Below are 20,670 nucleotides of genomic sequence, written 5' to 3'. Positions count from 1 at the left end.
TTTTCAGACCCAGCCAAGGACCCTAAGAAGGTCAAGGAAAACTTTTTCCTCCCTTACAGTTCAAATCCAAGAATGAGATAAGAATGGGAAGAGAATAAAAACCAGCAAACTTAGTGGTCAGGAGGTGAGGCAAACACTGTAGGACTGAGTCTAGAAGGGAATAATATGTTCTGGGTAATCATTCTTGCCCTGAAGTCTTGCTGTGGGTCTTATTTTTGTACACAGTATAAAATACAGTACAGTAGTATTATTTGCTCTTAAGGAAATATCTGAGAATGTTCAAAGGATTATACAGGTGAGATGTTCCAAACATCAGGTCTTTCCCTAAAAAGTAACTAAAAACATGTGTATAATTATCAAACCATACTTGTGTGAATGAATCAAGAAAAAAGTTCTCTACGGACTTGAGGACACGGGGGGGAAGGGGAAGCTAGGATGAAGTGAGAGAGTGGCATGGACATATATACACTACCAAATGTAAAATGGATGGCTAGTGGGAAGCTGCTGCATAGCACAGGGAGATCAGCTCGATGCTTTGGGACCACTTAGAGGGGTGGGATAGGGAGGATAGAAGGGAGGCTCAAGAGGGAGGGGATATGGGGATATATGTATACTTATAGCTGATTCACTTTGTTGTACAATGGAAACTAACACAACATTGTAAAGCAATTATACTCCAATAAAGATATATTAAAAAAAAAAGAAAAGAAAAAGGTTCTCTGGTAATGATTGACTGTTCTTCACTCTCAATCCAGAAGGAAGAGTAAAACAGTTAGGTGGAGGGTGCAGTGAGGGTTGTCTATTAATTTAATCTCCTATTCTATAAATATTTATGAGCTCCTACCTTATGCTGCACAACAGGTTCTACATTGTATATTCCTGTGTCTAAGTAGTTGCTCAAAGTAAACAGCATAATCAAATAAACCCATTAATTTTTATAAGGAATTTTCCAATAAATCAGAAATTGCTCTAGAAATTGCTCTAAACTATCTCTATAACATTCTCTCTACATGGAAGTACTGTGTTCCCTGTAGAAGAAAAGGAAATCTTACCTCTTTGCTTCCTTAAGGCAGATTGTTTTTCAATCCTGTCCCTCACCTCTCCTATTTCAAATATCCAACCAGCACAGAGAAAAAGAAAGCACCTAATAATCCTCCAAAATACAACAATAGGCTAATAGACCTTAGAACAAGAAATAAATAAAATGGAAGCAGAGGCATCTTTTAAACATGTCTTTTCATGTTGTTTTATCTACCAAGTTAAATCACTCCCTGGTCTGGAGTATCTCTGCACCTGGCAATTCTTCTATGCTTCCACTTAGCACACTGAGTGTATAAACTTTCTATTTACTTAGCTCCTTTTCCCACTAGACCACAGGCTATGGAAGAGCGAGAACTAGGTCTTAATCATTGCCATATGACCTGCCTTAAAGGCTGGTCCACAGGAGGTAAGCAAACGGTTATCTAGGTCTATAAGCTAGAGAAGCATCCAAAGGGTTATCAAGAAGAGGACTGCTGAAAATAGATATTAGGCATTAGAATCTGAAGCTAGCAAACTTAAGAGGCAGGAACAGGAGAACTGCCAGTAAGGGAAGGCAAACAAGAAAGAGGGCAAGCTTGGGTAAATCTCTTAACAGACTGTGTGAAGGAAAATGATGAGGGACACTGGGACACTAGCACAAAATATAAGAAAATGGGATATTCCCATTTTAAATCGCATCAAAGAGAAATAAAATACCTAGGAATAAACCTAACCAAGGAGGGTAAAGACATACGCTGAGAACTATAAAACACTGATAAAGGAAATCACAGGTGATTCAAGAAAATGGAAAGAAATCTGATGCCCTTGGATTAGAAGAATTAATACAGTTAAAATGGCCACACTACCCAAAGCAATCTACAGATTTAATGTAATCCCTATCAAATTACCCATAACATTTTTCACAGAACTAGAACAAATAATCCTAAAATTTATATGGAACCACAAAAGACCCAAAATTGACAAATCAAACCTAAGGAAAAAGAACAAAGCTGGAGGCATAAGCCTCCCAGACTTCAGACAATACTACAGAACTACAGTAATCAAAACAGCGAGGTATTGGCACAAAAACAGACATATAAACAGAACAGAATAGAAAGCCCAGAAGTAAACCCACACAACTACAGTCAATTAATCTTTGACAAAGAGCACAAGAATACGCAATGGAGAAAAGACAGTCTCTTCAGCAAGTGGTGTTGGGAAAACTGGACAGCCTCATGTAAATCAATGAAGTTAAGACACTCCCAAACAACATACACAAAAATAAGCTCAAAATGGCTTAAAGACTTAAGACGTGACACCATAAAACTCCTAGAAGAGAACATAGGCAAAACATTCTCTGACATAAATAGTAGCAATGTTTTCTTAGATCAGCCTCCCAAGGCAATAGAAATAAAAGCAAAAATAAACAAATGGGAACTAATCAAACTTATAAGCTTTTGCAGAGCAAAGGAAGCCATAAACAAAATGAAAAAACAGCCTACAGAATGGGAGAAAATATTTGCAAATGATGCAACTGACAGGGGCTTAATTTCCAAAATATACAAACAACTCATACAACTCAATAATGAAACAAACAAAAATCAAAAAATGGGCAAAATACCTAAATAGACATTTTTCCAAAGAAGACATTCATGCGGCAAACAGAGAAATGCAAATCAAAACTACATTGAGGTATCACCTGACACTGGTCAGAATGGCCATCATTAAAGTCTACAACTAATAAATGCTGGAGAAAGGGTGCGGAGAAAAAGGAACTCTCCTACACTGTTGATGGGAATGTAAATTGGTGCAGCCACTATGGAAAACAGTATAGAGGTTTCTCAAAAAACTAAAAATAGAGTTGCCATATGATCCAGCAATCCCACTCTTGGGCATATATCTGGAAAAGACAAAAAGCTCTAATTCAAAAAGATACACGCACCCCAATGTACACAGTGGCAATATTTACAATAGCCAAAACATGGAAACACTCTGATATATATATAAATGGACTATATATATATTCCATTTATATATATAAATGGAATATTACTCAGCCATTAAAAAAAAGAATAAAATAATGGAAGAGGAGACCTTCAAGATGGCGGAAGAATAAGACGTGGAGATCACCTTCCTCCCCACAAATACATCAGAAATACATCTACATGTGGAACAATTCAGAACACCTACTGAACGCTGGCACAAGACCTCAGACCTCTCAAAAGGCAAGAAACTCCCCATGTACCTGGGTAGGGCAAAAAGAAAAAAGAAAAAACAGAGGCAAAAGAATAGGGACGGGACCTGCACCAGTGGGAGGGAGCTGTGAAGGAGGAAAGGTTTCCACACACTAGGAAGCCCCTTTGCGGGCGGAGACTGTGGGTGGCGGAGGGGGGAAGCTTCGGAGCCACGGAGGAGAGCGCAGCCACAGGGGTGCGGAGGGCAAAGCGGAGAGATTCCCACACAGAGGAGCGGTGCCGAGCAGCACTCACCAGCCCGAGAGGCTTGTCTGCTCACCCGCCGGGGCGGGCGGGGGCTGGGAGCTGAGGCTCGGGCTTCGATGGGATCCCAGGGAGAGGACTGGGGTTGGCTGCGTGAACACAGCCTGAAGGGGGCTAGTGTGCCACAGCTAGCCGGGAGGGAGTCTGGGAAAAGTCTGGAGCTGCCGAAGAGGCAAGAGACTTTTTCTTGCCTCTTTGTTTCGGGGTGCATGAAGAGAGGGGATTCAGACCACCACCTAAACGAGCTCCAGAGATGGGCGCGAGCCATGGTTATCAGCGTGGACCCCAGAGACGGGCATGAGACGCTAACGCTGCTGCTGCAGCCACCAAGAATCCTGTGTGCAAGCACAGGTCACTATCCACACCTCCCCTCCAGGGAGCCTGTGCAGCCCGCCACGGCCAGGGTCCCGTGATCCAGGGACAACTTCCCCGGGAGAACACACGGCGCGCCTCAGGCTGTTGCAACGTCACGCCGGCCTCTGCCGCCACAGGCTCGTCCTGCATCCGTACCCCTCCCTCCCCCGAGCCTGAGTGAGCCAGAGCCCCCGAATCAGCTGCTCCTTTAACCCCGTCCTGTGTGAGCGAAGAACAGATGCCCTCAGGCGACCTACACGCAGAGACAGGGCCAAATCCAAAGCTAAACCCCAGGAGCTGTGGGAACAAAGAAGAGACAGGGAAATCTCTCCCAGTAGCCTCAGGAGCAGTGGATTAAATCTCCACAATCAGTTTGATGTACCCTGCATCTGTGGAATACCTGAATAGACAAGGTATCATCCCAAATTGAAGCAGTGGACTTTGGAAGAAACGATATATATATTTTCTTCCTTTTTCTCTTTTTGTGAGTGTGTCTGTGTATGCTTCTGTGTGTAATTTTGTCTGTATAGCTTTGCTTTTACCATTTGTCCTAGGGTTCTGTCTGCCCTTTTTTTTTTTTTTTTAGTATAGTTTTTAGCACTTCTTATCATTGGTAGATTTGTTTTTTGGTTTGGTTTCTCTCTTTCTCTCTTTTTTTTTAATTACATTTCAATTTTTCTATTTTTAATAATTATTTTTAATTTTAATAAATTTATTCTTTCTCTCTTTCTTTCTCTCTCTCTTTCTTTCCTTCTTTCTCCCTTTTATTCTGAGCCGTGTGGATGACAGGATGTTGGTGTTCCCGCTGGGTGTCATGCCTCTGCCTCTAAGGCGGGAGAGCCAAGTTCAGGACATTCGTCCACCAGAGACCTCCCAGCTCCACGTAATATCAAACAGCAAAATCTCTCCCAGAGATCTCCATCTCAATGCTAAGACCCAGCTCCACTCAAAGACCAGCAAGCTACAGTGCTGGACACCCTATGGCAAACAACTAGCAAAACAGGAACACAACCGCACCCACTAGCAAAAAGGCTGCCTAAAATCATAATAAGGTCACAGACACCCCAAAACACACCACCGGATGCAGACCTGCCCACCAGAAAGACAAGATCCAGCCTCATCCACCAGAACACAGGCACTAGTCCCCACCAACAGGAAGCTTACAAAACCCACTGAACCAACCTTAGCCACTGGGGGCAGACACCAAAAACAATGGGAACTACGAACCTGCAGCCTGCAAAAAGGAGACCCCAAACACAGTAAGTTAAGCAAAATGAGAAGACACAGAAACACACACCAGATGAAGGAGCAAGGTAAAAACCCACCAGACCACACAAATGAAGAGGAAATAGGCAGTCTACCTGAAAAAGAATTCAGAGTAATGATAGTAAAGATGATCCAAAATCTTGAAAATAGAATGGAGAAAATACAAGAAATGTTTAACAAGGACCTAGAAGAACTAAAGAGCAAACAAACAATGATGAACAAGACAATAAATGAAATTAAAAATTCTCTATAAGGAATCAATAGCAGAACAACCGAGGCAGAAGAATGGATAAGTGACTTGGAAGATAAAATAGTGGAAATAACTACTGCAGAGCAGAATAAAGAAAAAAGAATGAAAAGAATTGAGAACAGTCTCAGAGACCTATGGGACAACATTAAATGCACCAACATTCGAATTATAGGGGTCCCAGAAGAAGAAGAGAAAAAGAAAGGGACTGAGAAAATATTTGAACAGATTATAGTTGAAAATTTCCCTAATATGGGAAAGGAAATAGTCAATCAAGTCCAGGAAGCACAGAGAGTCCAAAACAGGATAAATCCAAGGGGAAACATGCCAAGATACATATTAATCAAACTATCAAAAATTAAATACAAATAAAAAATATTAAAAGCAGCAAGGGAAAAACAACCAGTAACATACAAGGGATTCCCCAAAAGGTTAACAGCTGATCTTTCAGCAGAAACTCTGCAAGCCAGAGGGAGTGACAGGACATATTTAAAGTGACGAAAGGGAAGAATCTACAACAAAGATTACTCTACCCAGCAAGGATCTCATTCAGATTCGATGGAGAAATTAAAACCTTTACAGACAAGCAACAGCCAAGAGAACTCAGCACCACCAAACCAGCTGTACAACAAATGCTAAAGGACCTTCTCCAGGCAGGAAACACAAGAGAAGGAAAAGACCTACAATAAGTAACCCCAAACAATTAAGTAAATGGTAATAGGAACATACATATTGATAATTACCTTAAATGTAAATGGATTAAATGCTCCAACCAAAAGACATAGACTGGATGAATGAATATAAACACAAGACCCATATATATGCTGTCTACAAGAGACCCACTTCAAACATAGGGACACTTACAGACTGAAAGTGAGGGGATGGAAAAAGATATTCCATGCAAATGGAAATCAGAAGAAAGCTGGAGTAGCAATTCTCATATCAGACAATATAGACTTTAAAATAAAGACTATTACAAGAGACAAAGAAGGACACTACATAATGATCAAGGGATCAATCCAAGAAGAAGATATAACAATTGTAACTATTTATGCATCCAACATAGGAGCACCTCAATACATAAGGCAAATACTAACAGCCATAAAAGGGGAAATCGACAGTAACACAATCATAGTAGGGGACTTTAACACCCCACTTTCACCAATGGAAAGGTCATCCAAAATGAAAATAAATAAGGAAACACAAGCTTTAAATGATACATTAAACAAGACGGACCTAATTGATATTTATAGAACATTCCATCCAAAAATAACAGAATACACTTTCTTCTCAAGTGCTCATGGAACATTCTCCAGGATAGATCATATCTTGGGTCACAAATCAAGCCTTGGTAAAATTAAGAAAATTGAAATTGTATCAAGTATCTCTTCCAACCACAACGCTATGAGACTAGATATCAATTACAGGAAAAAAATCTGTTAAAAATACAAGCACATGGATGCTAAACAATACACTACATAATAACCAAGAGATCACTTAAGAAATCGAAGAGGAAATCAAAAAAGAACCCTAGAAACAAATGACAATGAAAACACGATAACCCCAAACCTATGGGATACAGCAAAAGCAGTTCTAAGAGGGAAGTTTATAGCAATACAATCCTAACTTTAAGAAACAAGAAACATGTCAAATAAACAACCTAACCTTACACCTAAAGCAATTAGAGAAAGAAGAACAAAAAAACCCCAAAGTTAGCAGGAGGAAAGAAATCATAAAGATCACATCAGAAATCAATGAAAAAGAAATGAAGGAAACAGTAGCAAAGATCAATAAAACTAAAAGCTGGTTCTTTGAGAAGATAAACAAAATTGATAAACCATTAGCCAGACTCATCACGAAAAAAAGGGAGAAGACTCAAATCAATAGAATTAGAAATGAAAAAGGAGAAGTAACCACTGACACTGCAGAAATACAAAGGATCATGAGAGATTACTACAAGCAACTATATGCCAATAAAATGGACAACCTAGAAGAAATGGACAAATTCTTAGAAAGGCACAACCTTCCGAGATTGAAACAGGAAGAAATAGAATATATAAACAGACCAATCACAAGCACTGAAATTGAGACTGTGATTAAAAATCTTCCAACAAACAGAAGTCCAGGACCAGATGGCTTCACAGGTGAATTCTACCAAACATTTAGAGAAGAGCTAACACCTATCCTCCTCAAACTCTTTCAAAATATAGCAGAGGGAGGAACACTCCCAAACTCATTCTACGAGGCCACCATCACCCTGATACCACAAGCAGATAAAGATGTCACAAAGAAAGAAAACTACAGACCAATATCACTGATGAACATAGATGCAAAAATCCTCAACAAAATACTAGCAAACAGAATCCAACAGCACATTAAAAGGATCATACACCATGATCAAGTGGGGTTTACCCCAGGAATTCAAAGATTCTTCAATATATGCAAATCAATCAATGTGATACACCATATTGACAAACTGAAGAAGAAAAACCATATAATCATTTCAATAGATGCAGAAAATGCTTTCGACAAAATTCAACACCCATTTATGATAAAAACCCTCCAGAAAGTAGGCAAAGAGGGAACTTATCTCAACATAGTAAAGGTCATATATGACAAACCCAAAGCCAACATTGTCCTCAATGGTGAAAAACTGACACCATTTCCACTAAGATCAGGAACAAGACAAGGTTGCCCACTCACCACTATTATTCAACATTGTTTTGGAAGTTTTAGCCACAGTAATCAGAGAAAAAAAGAAATAAAAAAATCCAAATCGGAAAAGAAGAAGTAAAGCTGTCACTGTTTGCAGATGACATGATACTATACATACAGAATCCTAAAGATGCTACCAGAAAACTACTAGAGCTAATCAATGAATTTGGTAAAGCAGCAGGATACAAAATTAATGCACAGAAATCTCTTGCATTCCTATACACTAATGATGAAAAATCTGAAAGAGAAATTAAGGAAACACTCCCATTTACCACTGCAACATAAAGAATTAAATACCTAGGAATAAACCTACCTAAGGAGACAAAAGACCTGTATGCAGAAAACTGTAAGACACTGATGAAAGAAATTAAAGATGATACAGACAGATGAAGAGCTATACCACGTTCTTGCATTGGAAGAATCAGCATTGTGAAAATGACTATACTACCCAAAGCAATCTACAAATTCAATGCAATCCCTATCAAACTACCAATGGCATTTTTCACAGAACTAGAACAAAAAATTTCACAATTTGTATGGAAACACAAAAGACCCCGAATAGCCAAAGCAATCTTGAGAAAGAAAAACGGAGCTGGAGAAATCAGGCTCCTGGACTTCAGACTATAGTACAAAGCTACAATAGCTTTGTACAAAGTACAGTACAGTAATCAAGACAGTATGGTACCGGCACAAAAACAGAAACATAGATCAATGGAACAAGATAGAAAGCCCAGAGATAAACCTACGCACCTATGGTCAACTAATCTATGACAAAGGAGGCAAGGATATACAATGGAGAAAACACAGTCTCTTCAATAAGTGGTGCTGGGAAAACTGGACAGCTACTGGTAAAAGAATGAAATTAGAATACTCCCTAACACCATACACAAAAATAAACTCAAAATGGATTAGAGACCTAAATGTAAGACCGGACACTATAAAACTCTTGGAGGAAAACATAGGAAGAATACTCTTTGACATAAATCACAGCAAGATCTTTTTTGATCCACCTCCTAGAGTAATGGAAATAAACACAACAATAAACAAATGGGACCTAATGAAACTTAAAAGCTTTTGCACAGCAAAGGAAACCATAAGCAAGACGAAAAGACAACCCTCAGAATGGGAGAAAATATTTGCAAACAAATCAACGGACAAAGGATTAATCTCCAAAATATATAAACAGCTCATGCAGCTCAATATTAAAAATACAAACAACCCAATCCAAAAATGGGCCAAAGACCTAAATAGACATTTCTCCAAAGTAGACATACAGATGGCCAAGAAGCACATGAAAAGATGCTCAACATCACTAATTATTAGAGAAATCAAAATCAAAACTACAATGAGGTACCACCTCACACCATTTAGAACGGGCGCCATCAGAAAATCTACAAACAACAAATGCTGGAGAGGGTGTGGAGAAAAGGGAACCCTCTTGCACTGTTGGTGGGAATGTAAATTGATACAGCCACTATGGAGAACAGTATGGAGGTTCCTTAAAAAACTAAAAATAGAATTACCATATGACCCAGCAATCCCACTACTGGGTATATACCCAGAGAAAACCATAATTCAGAAAGACACATGCACCCCAATGTTCGTTGCAGCACTCTTTACAATAGCCAGGTTGTGGGAGCAACCTAAATGCCCACCGACAGACGAATGGATAAAGAAGATGTGGTACATATATACAATGGAATATTACTCAGCCATAAAAAGGAACGAATTTGGGTCATTTGTTGAGACATGGATGGATCTAGAGACTGTCCTACAGAGTGAAGTAAGTCAGAAAGAGAAAAACAAATATCGTATATTAACGCATATATGTGGAACCTAGAAAAATGGTACAGATGAACCGGTTTACAGGGCAGAAATTGAGACACAGATGTAGAGAACAAACGTATGGACACCAAGGGGGGAAAGCAGTGGGGGTGGGGGGGGGGTGATGAATTGGAAACTGGGATTGACATGTATACACTGATGTGTATAAAACTGATGACTAATAAGAGCCTGCTGTATAAAATAAAATAAAATAAAATTCAAAAATTCAAAAAAAAAAAAAGAATGTGCTTTGCCCAGTGCTGGGTACATGACAGAGGGTGGTCAATTTCTTTTCTCACCTTCCCACTCATACCAGCATTTCAGCTTTGATGGTGTCCTTACCCAGCCCTGGACACTGTGCTCCACAATGCTGTTCTCTGTACTCCCACAGGCCTTTGATCATAGTTCACGTACCACTTACCCTATTTTGTATGTATCCTATTTATTTTAAGCAATTTAGATGTAATTATTTTGAGTAATTAGTCTTTTCTCTCTTTCTAGATTAAAAACACGTCAAGGACAGAGGTTTGATCTTGTTCATCTTCTTATCTCTCAATGCATATAGTATTATGTACTGAACATAATAGGAACTCTATAAATGTGTACTAAGTTGAATTGTATAATTTTACATGTTTTATGCAAGTTTTAAAATAAAAAAACGTTTTGCTTTAAGGATTAAAAGACGTAGAAGCAGAACAGAGAATTACCATACTGCAAATACAGTATAGCCCCCTAGCACCCAACACAGGTCTTGAAATACAGTCAGTGTTCCCTAAATTGTGTTGATTAACTTGTGTGTCACAGACTGAACACCTAGTATGATGAATACAGTGTTCAAAAATAAGTGTTTTTAGTCAAAAAAGACTTGGACAAAAGAGATGTCAGTAATATCTACTTAAACCCATCATTACTACTGCAAAAAAATGCCCAAAGAAAATCGGTTCTAATGGTATTGACCAGCAAAATTATTCTGCTCTGGAATATGAGTTTTAGTTTTAATAGGTTTGTAGTCTCTGTTTCCTAAGAAACTAAAACCTGAGAAATTGAGCTTAAATTGTATGCACAAATGTATAATGACTTTTAGGATGCTTTAGCTGAACTGTATTCAGTGAAAATAATTACGTTTCCCATTTTATTTGTGGTAAATAATATGAAGAGCTAATGTTTGAACAGATTAAAAATTAAATACATAATAATTTTTAACTATTTATCTTGAAAGTAAAAAAAAAAAACCAAACTTTTATAATAGAGTACGAAAGTTATTACTGATGTAACTTTTAACAGTCGTTGCTGTTAATTCTTTAAAAATATATGTCAAAATGGTTAAGATCATGACCTGCTGTCAGAGAGACACCAGGGTTACATCTATAGCTTTAGACCTTGACCAAATTACTTAACCTCCAAATCTCCATTTGCTCACCTGTAATATGAAGATAACAGGAGTGTCTATTTGAAGGGTTGCTGTAAAAATGAAATGATTAAATGATACTGATTGTAAAGCACTGTGCCTGGCACCAAAGTAAGGCCTTGATAAATGGCAGCCATAATCATCATCATTATTACAGAAGTTAAACTAGTTGTAATTATTTAGAACTTGGTTATATATTTTTTATACATAAAATATGTGATATCGGCGAGATATGTACATAAATCGCAGCTACCTTCTGGCAATATATTTTACGAAGCAGTCTTCTTCCAAAGGAGATCCCAAGACGGCTAGAGCCACTCCAGCCAAGTGGCACAGTCTTCACCCCTCGGGCGCGCGGATGGCTCTGTCGCGGGCCGGCTCCGCAGGCTGTGCGGCGGCCTTGCGGTGCTCAGCGGGCGCGGGCCTGGGGCGGGCGCCGGAGCCCGGACGGCGCGGCGCGGCGCGGCGCGGCGGGCCCCGGACAAGCCTCCCGCGCCGCCCCGCCCGCTCGGCTGGGATGAGTGACGGCGACAACAGGTGCGACGCGGCGTCCGCGGCTTCTCCGGAGCCCCCGAGTTTGGCGCGTCAGGCCCCCGGGGGTCAGACTTTGACTCTGCAAACTGGCCTCCTCGCCCCGCACCAGCCTTCCGAAGTCGCCCCTCAACAGGCTTCTTGCACCTTAGTAAAGCCTGAGGTCACCTGACCTCTCGAAACCCACGAGTCCCAAAGGCCAACTTTTCTCCAAAGGGGAGGAGAAGGAAAGGCGTGAAAGGCGTGCGGTGCATGGAACTCTGCATAACCGTTCGCTCTCTCCTCCCCAGCCGTCCGAAAACAGGTGCGAGCGGCTCCAGAAGGGAGCCCTCGCTCCGCATACCCCACGCCCGCCCCGACCTGCTGTACGCTCTGCCCCTGAGACGGCCCAGCTCGGCGACCACGGGCCACCGCCGAAACCCGCCCGCCCGCGCCCCTCCCCGGCTTGCGGCGCCCGCCCGCACTGTCGTCCCCCGACCTAGGCGACGCCGTCAGCCCCTCCCCACCCCCCGCCCCCCGGGTGGCAGGTTCAGGCTCCGGGTCCGAGTCTGCGGCCCTGCAGCTGCCACCAACGCCGTCGCCGCCAGGGGGAGAGAGTCTCCGTCGGGAAACGTGGTATTGCTTCCTGGGTGTGACGGTGCTTTCAAACTTTAGGTTTCTGTTCCTTTCTCCCTGGCTTTTGAAGAACAGAGAGGAAGATGGAGACCGAGTCCGGGGCGGTGAGTACGGCGGTCAAGGCCCAGGGTCCTGGGCCCCGGGGTAGTGGGGAGAAGGAGCAATGTGGACTCCGTCTGTGAGGGGCTGGAAGGGCGAGTCTAGAGCCTGCGATTTTGTCGGGAAGTAACGTGGTCAGGGAGCCCCATCGACTGCCGCGAAGAGCGGCCCGCCTGCAGGCCCCGTCGGGTTGTGTCGTAGGGTCGGGAAGGTGCGGCCACCGGGCCTGGACGGGGTGTAGACGGGATGGGAGACTTCGGCAGCGACCAGAAGGCGGTGGGTGGCTGGGCCCTGTGCACCAGGCCGGGTCCACGCTAGAGAAACAGCTTTCCCGCCGAAATTAGGCTCGCTGCGTCTTTGCCGCTCACTCCCACCGGACTCCGCCTAGCCGCCCCCCTGAGGCGTTGCCCCGGCGGTTGAAGCCTCCTCTCCTCGACTGGTCAGCGGGGACCAGAAGGCCCAAGAGACCTGGCCGGGGGCTGGGGCGGGGCACAGGTCGGACCGGAACCTCTAGCACCAGGTGCGAGCCCAAGCCAGACAGGGCCGGGCGGGGGAGAGGCGGGAGACCGCTTAGGCCCGAGGACCTGCGGCAACGTGCCGCCGCGCCCCGCCCGGCGCCCGCCGGCAGCCAATCAGCGAGCGCCACTCGAGGCTTGCCTGGCAGGCTGCACACTAGGCCGGCGTCGGAGTCGGTGCTGTTGAGGGTTCCCGCCACTGCTGCTGGCGGGTTTGCAGGGCAAAATTTCTCGCTGGCTAGCCTTCTTTTCCCTCCCGCACTTTGGTGGGGAGGGAGTGGATCCTCGAGGCAGTGATCAAGTTCACGATGACCCGAGAGAACCCAAGGAAGTTGTCGCCTCAGCCATTTCCCCCAGCGCCTCAGCTTGCTGGCTTCGGAGGGGAAGGAGCACGGAGGCCGTAACTGCGACGGTTAGCCCGCCCTTTTCCTGTTTTTGTTGGCGAAGTAGATGATAGATTTCGAGGTTAATTTTAGAGGGGAGGAGGCAGTGGGGGCACATTACTTTGGAGGAAATTTTAAATAAACTAGTACTAGAAGTTTTACTAAGGACCCTTACTGCTAACCCCAAAACAGCACCAGTCTAAGTGCTTTTCATACATTTGAAAAATTATTGCCAGCAGAATTTGAGGCTTTCTTAGTTAACTCAGTGAATCGCTAACCTTCTCTGAGGAACTTAAAGATCGCCTCTACCTGAGCCTTGTTACTACCAAGATTAAAATATTTTCTAGGCTATTATTCATGTTGTAGTCTTCAGCCCACCCACAACCTAAGGGTTGGCATATCGTGAGCAGGAAGAAATTACTCATTTATTCATTCGTTCAACAAATATTTATTGAACACGTGCTATATATGGTCCCTACTTTAGATGCTGCGGTGAACAAAACAGGCAAAACCCTCCTCTTTCTTGAACGTTACATTATAGTGGAAAGAGACAGACAACAAACATAATAAATAAATTACATGGTATTACATGTTGGTAAGTGGTAAGGAGAAAAATAAAACAGTTGGCACCCACAATAGGAGTCTTAGAAAATGAAGAATGAAGTGAGTGGTATGTAAAAAGTTCGTGTTTTTCCTTCCTTGCTATCATTTAACTGATTTCTCAAGATTGGAAATAAAGCACTCTGTTCTCTTCCATTCACGTCATTCCTCTCTTAATGAAAACTAATGGAGTTGACTTTTATTTAAACAAATTTGGAACAAAAGAGTTCATCCATTGAATTCATTTTGTTTTTAAGAAGAGAATTTCATGACGATTGATTTTTTTTTTAACTTTGCAAATAGGTAATGACTACATTCTGTAACCCGGCAGAGAGAAAAGATTGTATCTACCAGAGCTGTTCTGTTATCTCTAGCAATACAAGTCCACAGTTGAAAAGTAAAACTAAGCATCCCAGAATCATCCAGTCTGGGCACTATGTCTTACAAGTAAAGTGACTGAAGTTACAAATAACGTCCAAATGCCCAGGGAGGATGCTGTTAGGATTCCCAGTTTTTTTAATTGGCAACTACAACATAGCTATTATTAAATATGATGACTCTGTGGTTTAAGAGATGTTTTTATGAACTCCCTTACTAGGGAGTGTTTTTCCCCCTTAAGACTAGATGGAGAATAGAGCCCATAAGGTCCAGCCTATAGCCCCATAGTCACTACTGGCCTAGTCATTTCTCTGTACATCTTGCAGACATTAATTTAGGGATTATGGTTTTATTGGCCAATGAAGTGAAAGGAGAGCAAATGTGAAAAAGGACAACTCCATTATCTAAGCTGGAAATTCATTTTCATGAATTTGTTTCTCAGAGAATTTAAATCATTAACTCCAAGCTTTTTGAAGCACTCATTTAGGGTCTCAAATGTCTGTTTCGTGTTCGCAGAAGGAGAATAATTAGCAAGTTCTTAAATTGGTTTCTCTTTAAAATTCTATTCTCAAGCCTTGTTTTTTTTTCAGATGTACCTTAAGAGTCTACTATCTTGCCATTGTGCAAAGGCGTATATGTTAATATATATTTATTAAAATCTAAATTAGGTCCCCTGACTTAGAATTGTGAACATATGAATATGAGCTCAATTCTTTAGCATAAAGAAAAAATTAGTATAAAAAATTTTAGTATGAAAATTTATGCCTGTGAGTTATAGGTATACAATTTTTTTTTTTTTTTTACAAAATCGGTCCACTTTTCCAATTGCCAAGTGCATTTTAAAAACTTGACTTTAGAGTTGAAAAACTGTGAACTTGTGTCAGAGTCTGTTTACTTGTCAATGCTCTTTAGCCAAAGACCACCACAAATACACCTGCAGTTTATTAAAGTTGGATCTTCTGAATTAACAACAAGGAAGAACATACACCATGCGGCCTCTCAGCAGGAAGGTGTTAGAAGAACTTATTATAGGATTTAAGCTTATATTAAGCACTTTTTAGAGAGGGTTTAATGAAGAAGGCTTTACTCTGAAATACGTGTTGTCAGGAAGTGGGAGTAATTCTATGATTGGGTCTGTTAATTCTTACCTAGGAGACAAGAAAAGTAGATTGAAGCTAAAGCTGTGATTGATAAAGAAGGAGCGGTCTTATCAGGCAGGATAGAAGGACGTTTGGTCATTCTTGTGGTTTGGGCAATGCTTTTGTTTTTGTCAATGTACAGATATGATTATGGAGTGGTCTTGTTTTTATCTTCATTCATCACAGTCACAGAGGAGCCTTGCCCCATGTTGGTGTTCTGTTAACAAGAGAACACCACAGCCTAGCTGTGAGTTCCCGGCCAACTCCTAACAACACCAGGGCCTAGTAGGTTGTGCCAGGCCAGCTCCTAGCTGTCCAGGGTTACTCTTCTCTTTTTCAAACTTCTTTTTGAGTTTAATATTCTTCCTTAATGCTTATAATATTTAAATAGTACAGTTAATAATAACTAACATATGTATGTTTAAATAATATATTTAAGATTTAAGATCGTCTCTGTAGAGGAATGAATTCTACATTTCTTATATTTTTGTTGCCCCCAAAAGTTATTAGCTCTAATTATAATCTTCATAATATTAGCATAAAATTAAAGTCTGAAATACTACATTGTGTCAATGACTTATCTTTTTGAAGGATATATGCTTTCATCCTGCATCAAAACTTATACCCAGTACTAAGAGTTTAAAAGAATTTTATTTTACAGCAAACATCAAATCAGACGCAAACAGATTCATTATCTCCATCCCCTAATCCTGTGTCACCTGTGCCTTTGAATAACCCAACGAGTGCCCCAAGATATGGAACAGTGATCCCTAATCGCATCTTTGTAGGAGGAATCGACTTTAAGGTACCTAATTATGCATGCAACGTAGTGTATTCTTTGTATTAGAAGTGTTTTATTTCTCAGAAATTGTTTCTTCCTGCAACTTTAAAAATAATAACATATTTGCTATTTGCATAATGATTAGTAGGTTTCAAATTGTCTTAATATAAAGAATCTTTTCAACAACAATGTAGGTTAAATAGAGTATATGTAATTGTCCAATTTCACATACAAGGAAGTTGAGGCTCACTGACATATCTATAGGCTCCTAGCTACTTAGTGACAAAGTGAAAACTAGAATTCTATTTTTCTGACTCATATCTCCACATGCTTTATTTCACCATATCACACTAATTATACTTTTTTACTCTAATAGCCCAAATAATGAGTGATTATAATTTTCAAAAGAAGACTCAATTAAGGAAAAAGAAAACAAAAACACAGCATTTTTATGAAATCCTGTTTCTTTATCCCAACTTTCATCTTAGGCTCCTGAGTAACTTCCTAAACTTCTGTCTTTTGCAGGTTGCTTTCTATCACCTAATTTAGAATTTGATCACTAAAAAAGGCCTGTGTCTTAGAATAAAGCATTTTAACAGTAATATGTTTAAATAATGTGATCAGCCATTTCACTCTTTCAGAGAGGCATAGTTTTGTGAGATGTTTTGCAGCACCCCCATGTGGGAGGTGGTAGTTAAACACCTACAGGAAAGGCAAGCATAGATAATTTAGGAGCACTCTTACTTCCAAGTGGATATATCGAAGGATTTCCAAGCTTCCATATTACATACTGGAAATTTCAGGGAGAGTTGTCTTAATAAAAAAAAAAAACTTGTGCAATTAGGATATGATATTTGACATTTAATACTCGCTATTTTCCAATGATCAATCTCTCACAATTTGTATGGAATTACTTTTTTCCTGCTCAAGATAAATGTTACACTTAATGTATTTGTCAAAACTGTGAGTCTTAAGCAAGTATGTGATTGGTTCACTAAAAATAAATTAAGGAAAATAATTTCTTATGAAATGCTTATTTTTAAAAAAATTTTCTGTTTCTGTAGAAAATATTAATAGCTGACCATAAATATTCAAGTTGAATATTCTTATTCAGAATTTATATTATATTAGCTTAGTATATTTTTAAATAAATAATCAATAAATGTAATAATTTATATGGCTAGGTTAGTGTAAGTTTTTATTGAAGCCAATCAGCTACAATATGAACTTTGGGGGCCATTATTACAGTACAGTCATAGCTTTAACATAACTGCTAGGGTTCTCTCCCTCATACTTATACCTTTCGCAAAACCATAGGTAATTTCCAGCAAGGAAATAGTTTACCATAGTAGCAAGCAGTCTCAAACTTTTTAAAATTCTTCTTTTTAGAACCCTACAGCCCATCCCTTTTAATATTTAATCATCTTGACTTTTAATCTCCTTACTTTTCAGCAAAGAAATGGAGCTGCAAAATTGAGCTAGTGATTTTTCTATCAGAGAATAGTTTGAATTAATTTGTTTTCAAGTCTCTAACAGAAACCTTATTCTGACGTTGATTCCATTTTGTGTTTATTGAAATGAGGCAGTCAGTTATTCTCAGATTAACTCAGTATTTGTCATCATCCAGTTTAGCAGGCTTTAGGTTACCAACTAAAAACCAGTAAGTAGTGAGGTAGCAGTGGAACTCAAGAAATATTGCTCTGGTGTTAGGCATGTCTTTTCCTAGATATATAAAGAAAAATTTTTTCTATGGATATGTTAAGTTCCTCTTGGGGGCAAACACTTATAGCTGAACCAGAAAATGAAATTGCAATGAATTTAGTGTGAATACTCTAGAGAAAGGTGATAAGGGTCTATTATGAGACTATTTCAATTAAAACCAGATATGCCAAACCATCTTTGTAGACATCTTGTACATGATAATCTAATTATGACTCAATTTTTTTTGCATATATCATAATGTCTGTATTTAGCTGACATGTATATTGAGTACAGATAAAGCATCTAAAAACTTTAAATCTTGTAGCCTCTCTGTTGTTATCACAAATTGAGTTCAGGTACTTTTGGAAATATATTTCCTTCCTAAGACCTTACTTATCCTGGGGACTCTGCTGATTAAAATAGAGTGACTGGTATAGGCCAGCATAACCTAGTTCCACTGCTATGACTGTGGGCCTCTCTGAACCACAAGAACCAATAGTAGTATGCCCTTAGTATAGTTATAGCCATGCCTAGTACAATTTTATTAAAAACTAGCTAACTAGAGAACAAGAATTCCTTTAAATAGTGAGCCTTCTTTGTAGTTTTTTAAAAATTCAGCTTAAAATATTTTATTGTGGTATAATATTTTAACAACATAGTATTAACAACTCTGCATAAAGCAAAGTTTTCATATTGATTTAATAACCTAGTGGTTTCATGCACTGTTTTTATGATGAGAGGCATTCTTATATCCATATTGTTATTTATGTTACCTTTTGTGTCTCCAAACCAAGCATAGGAGTTGTTTCATCTTTTATCAATTAAAATGGTTTTTGTGTGTTTTCTTTTTATACCATTAGACACATGAAAATGATTTAAGAAAATTTTTTTCCCAGTATGGGTCTGTAAAAGAAGTGAAGATTGTAAATGACAGAGCTGGAGTGTCCAAAGGGTTAGTATCACTATAGATAGTACATAGAATTGACAATTGTATTTTTATTGGATTACTAGGTTTTGTATACTAACTTACTTTGGTTCCATTTTTTAAAAGAGAGTTTCATGCCTTCTTCTTTCCTCCTACCTTTTGATTTCAGTGTGTGTGTTTGTGTATTTTGGAAGAATGGTGACACTATAATATTCCTTAACTTGTTGGAAAGTTATTCTTACAAAGGCTGAGGGACCATTCATTGTTAGGTAATAAGCACTTAATGTCGAGTAGCTGTTGTCCAGTAGCCAAGGAACCAGAAGCTAACGGAATCTGATATTTTTGGAGTTGTATACCTGCTTTAGACTAGAGAGAACTTTACTTGAAAAAGGCTGACACAAAAGAATGTCCATAGGTTGTGCCTCAAAGACCTAATTAGGGGACTAATCTGAGAAATATAACTCTTAATGAGAATGATTTTTAATTGCCAAATCAAGGAGAATGAAAATTAAGGGAAAAAAGCAGTAGGATTTGTCTAGAACTGTCTAGTGCCCTTAGAGCTGTTTCAGTGGATTGGTATATTCAAAAGCCAAATACCAGAGAAGAAAAAGGTAGTTTGCATAGGGTACTTGCTTAAGAAGTTTGACTGCAAAGTTAAAGAAATCGATGAAGGATTATGTTTGTTTTCTTGAAAAAAAGGCAATATATACATACTTAGAGGCATAAAAGAAGGGACCAATAAGGTGGAAGGAAAATTATATTAGTGGGAAACTACATGTAAGTATGACAGGTGGACACTTTGGAAGAGATGAGATCCTGCAAAGGTTATTTTTAAACAAATGAGATATTTCCTGAGACTGACAATCAATATTAGGATGAAGTGAGATTGTACCTCTTTTATTTGGCTTAATAGAATTTGTAATATACATTTTTTAATCATTGAAAAACACACATAGAAATGTAGACTGTATTTTATGCTTTTTTCCACTGGGTGGTATATGTGTTCTACCAAAAAAAAAAACTAATAATAGCATAAAAATATTTCTTTAGCCATTGTTTAATGTTTGGGCAAATAGAAAAAAAACATTCCTTTGTTGAAAAAGAAAATTCATATATAATACAGTAATTATGAATTGAAGAAAACAGTAAATGTTTACTAATTACACAATACATAATTACATAATAGTAATTATGAATTGAGGAAAATAGTAGTTTAGCACTACTCAGAAGAGTTTCCTTAAGTTATCCAAATAGAGATTACATTTTGGGGGGATATACTTTTTATTTCTTTCATTCCTTTTTTTCTACCTATTTTGGCTTTTTGGACATGGCATACATTGTGTATTTGTGTCTTGATCATATGATTTATACTCTGAAGGTAACAAGTATATATGAAAAAGCAGATATAAAGTCTGGGTTTTATGTATTTTTAATTGATTTTATTTGGGAAATATACTAATAGTTGCATTATCAGTTTATATATGCTGATAATAGTAAATAATATGTTTGTATACTCATTTACCAACATAAAAAATTTTATTATGTTGAAACTTTTAAATTTTTAAAGGTTTTTTTCTACTTTGATTTCTATTTAAACCAAACTTCTATCATTTTAAAAGGAGATTACTGCTCTGGACTGAAATTTATTGCATCCCAATTTGTAAACCAGAA

General features: G+C 39.2%; 2 protein-coding genes across 3 annotated transcripts in view; one reads left to right on the top strand and one right to left on the bottom strand.

The window, feature by feature from the left end:
• The window catches only part of PLCL1 (phospholipase C like 1 (inactive)), a 402,844-nt gene extending 391,135 nt beyond the window's left edge, over positions 1-11,709 (bottom strand). For both annotated transcript variants that reach the window (XM_007190476.2, XM_007190477.2), the window contains exon 1: positions 11,586-11,709. The gene's annotated coding sequence lies outside the window, so the exon portion shown is untranslated. The remainder of the gene's footprint in view (positions 1-11,585) is intronic.
• Positions 11,710-12,538: 829 nt separating this feature from the next.
• The window catches only part of BOLL (boule homolog, RNA binding protein), a 30,804-nt gene continuing 22,672 nt past the window's right edge, over positions 12,539-20,670 (top strand). Inside the window, exons 1-3 of the mRNA XM_007190472.2 lie at positions 12,539-12,582; positions 16,254-16,397; positions 18,935-19,026. Of these exons, the coding sequence (XP_007190534.2) occupies positions 12,562-12,582; positions 16,254-16,397; positions 18,935-19,026 (257 nt within the window). The 5' untranslated portion in view covers positions 12,539-12,561. The remainder of the gene's footprint in view (positions 12,583-16,253; positions 16,398-18,934; positions 19,027-20,670) is intronic.

The sequence above is a fragment of the Balaenoptera acutorostrata genome, chromosome 8 (genome assembly GCF_949987535.1).
Source record: "Balaenoptera acutorostrata chromosome 8, mBalAcu1.1, whole genome shotgun sequence".
In the NCBI taxonomy this organism is placed as follows: domain Eukaryota; kingdom Metazoa; phylum Chordata; class Mammalia; order Artiodactyla; family Balaenopteridae; genus Balaenoptera; species Balaenoptera acutorostrata.
Note: the sequence above shows the minus strand (reverse complement) of the source record. Positions and strands in the feature narration are given on the sequence as shown.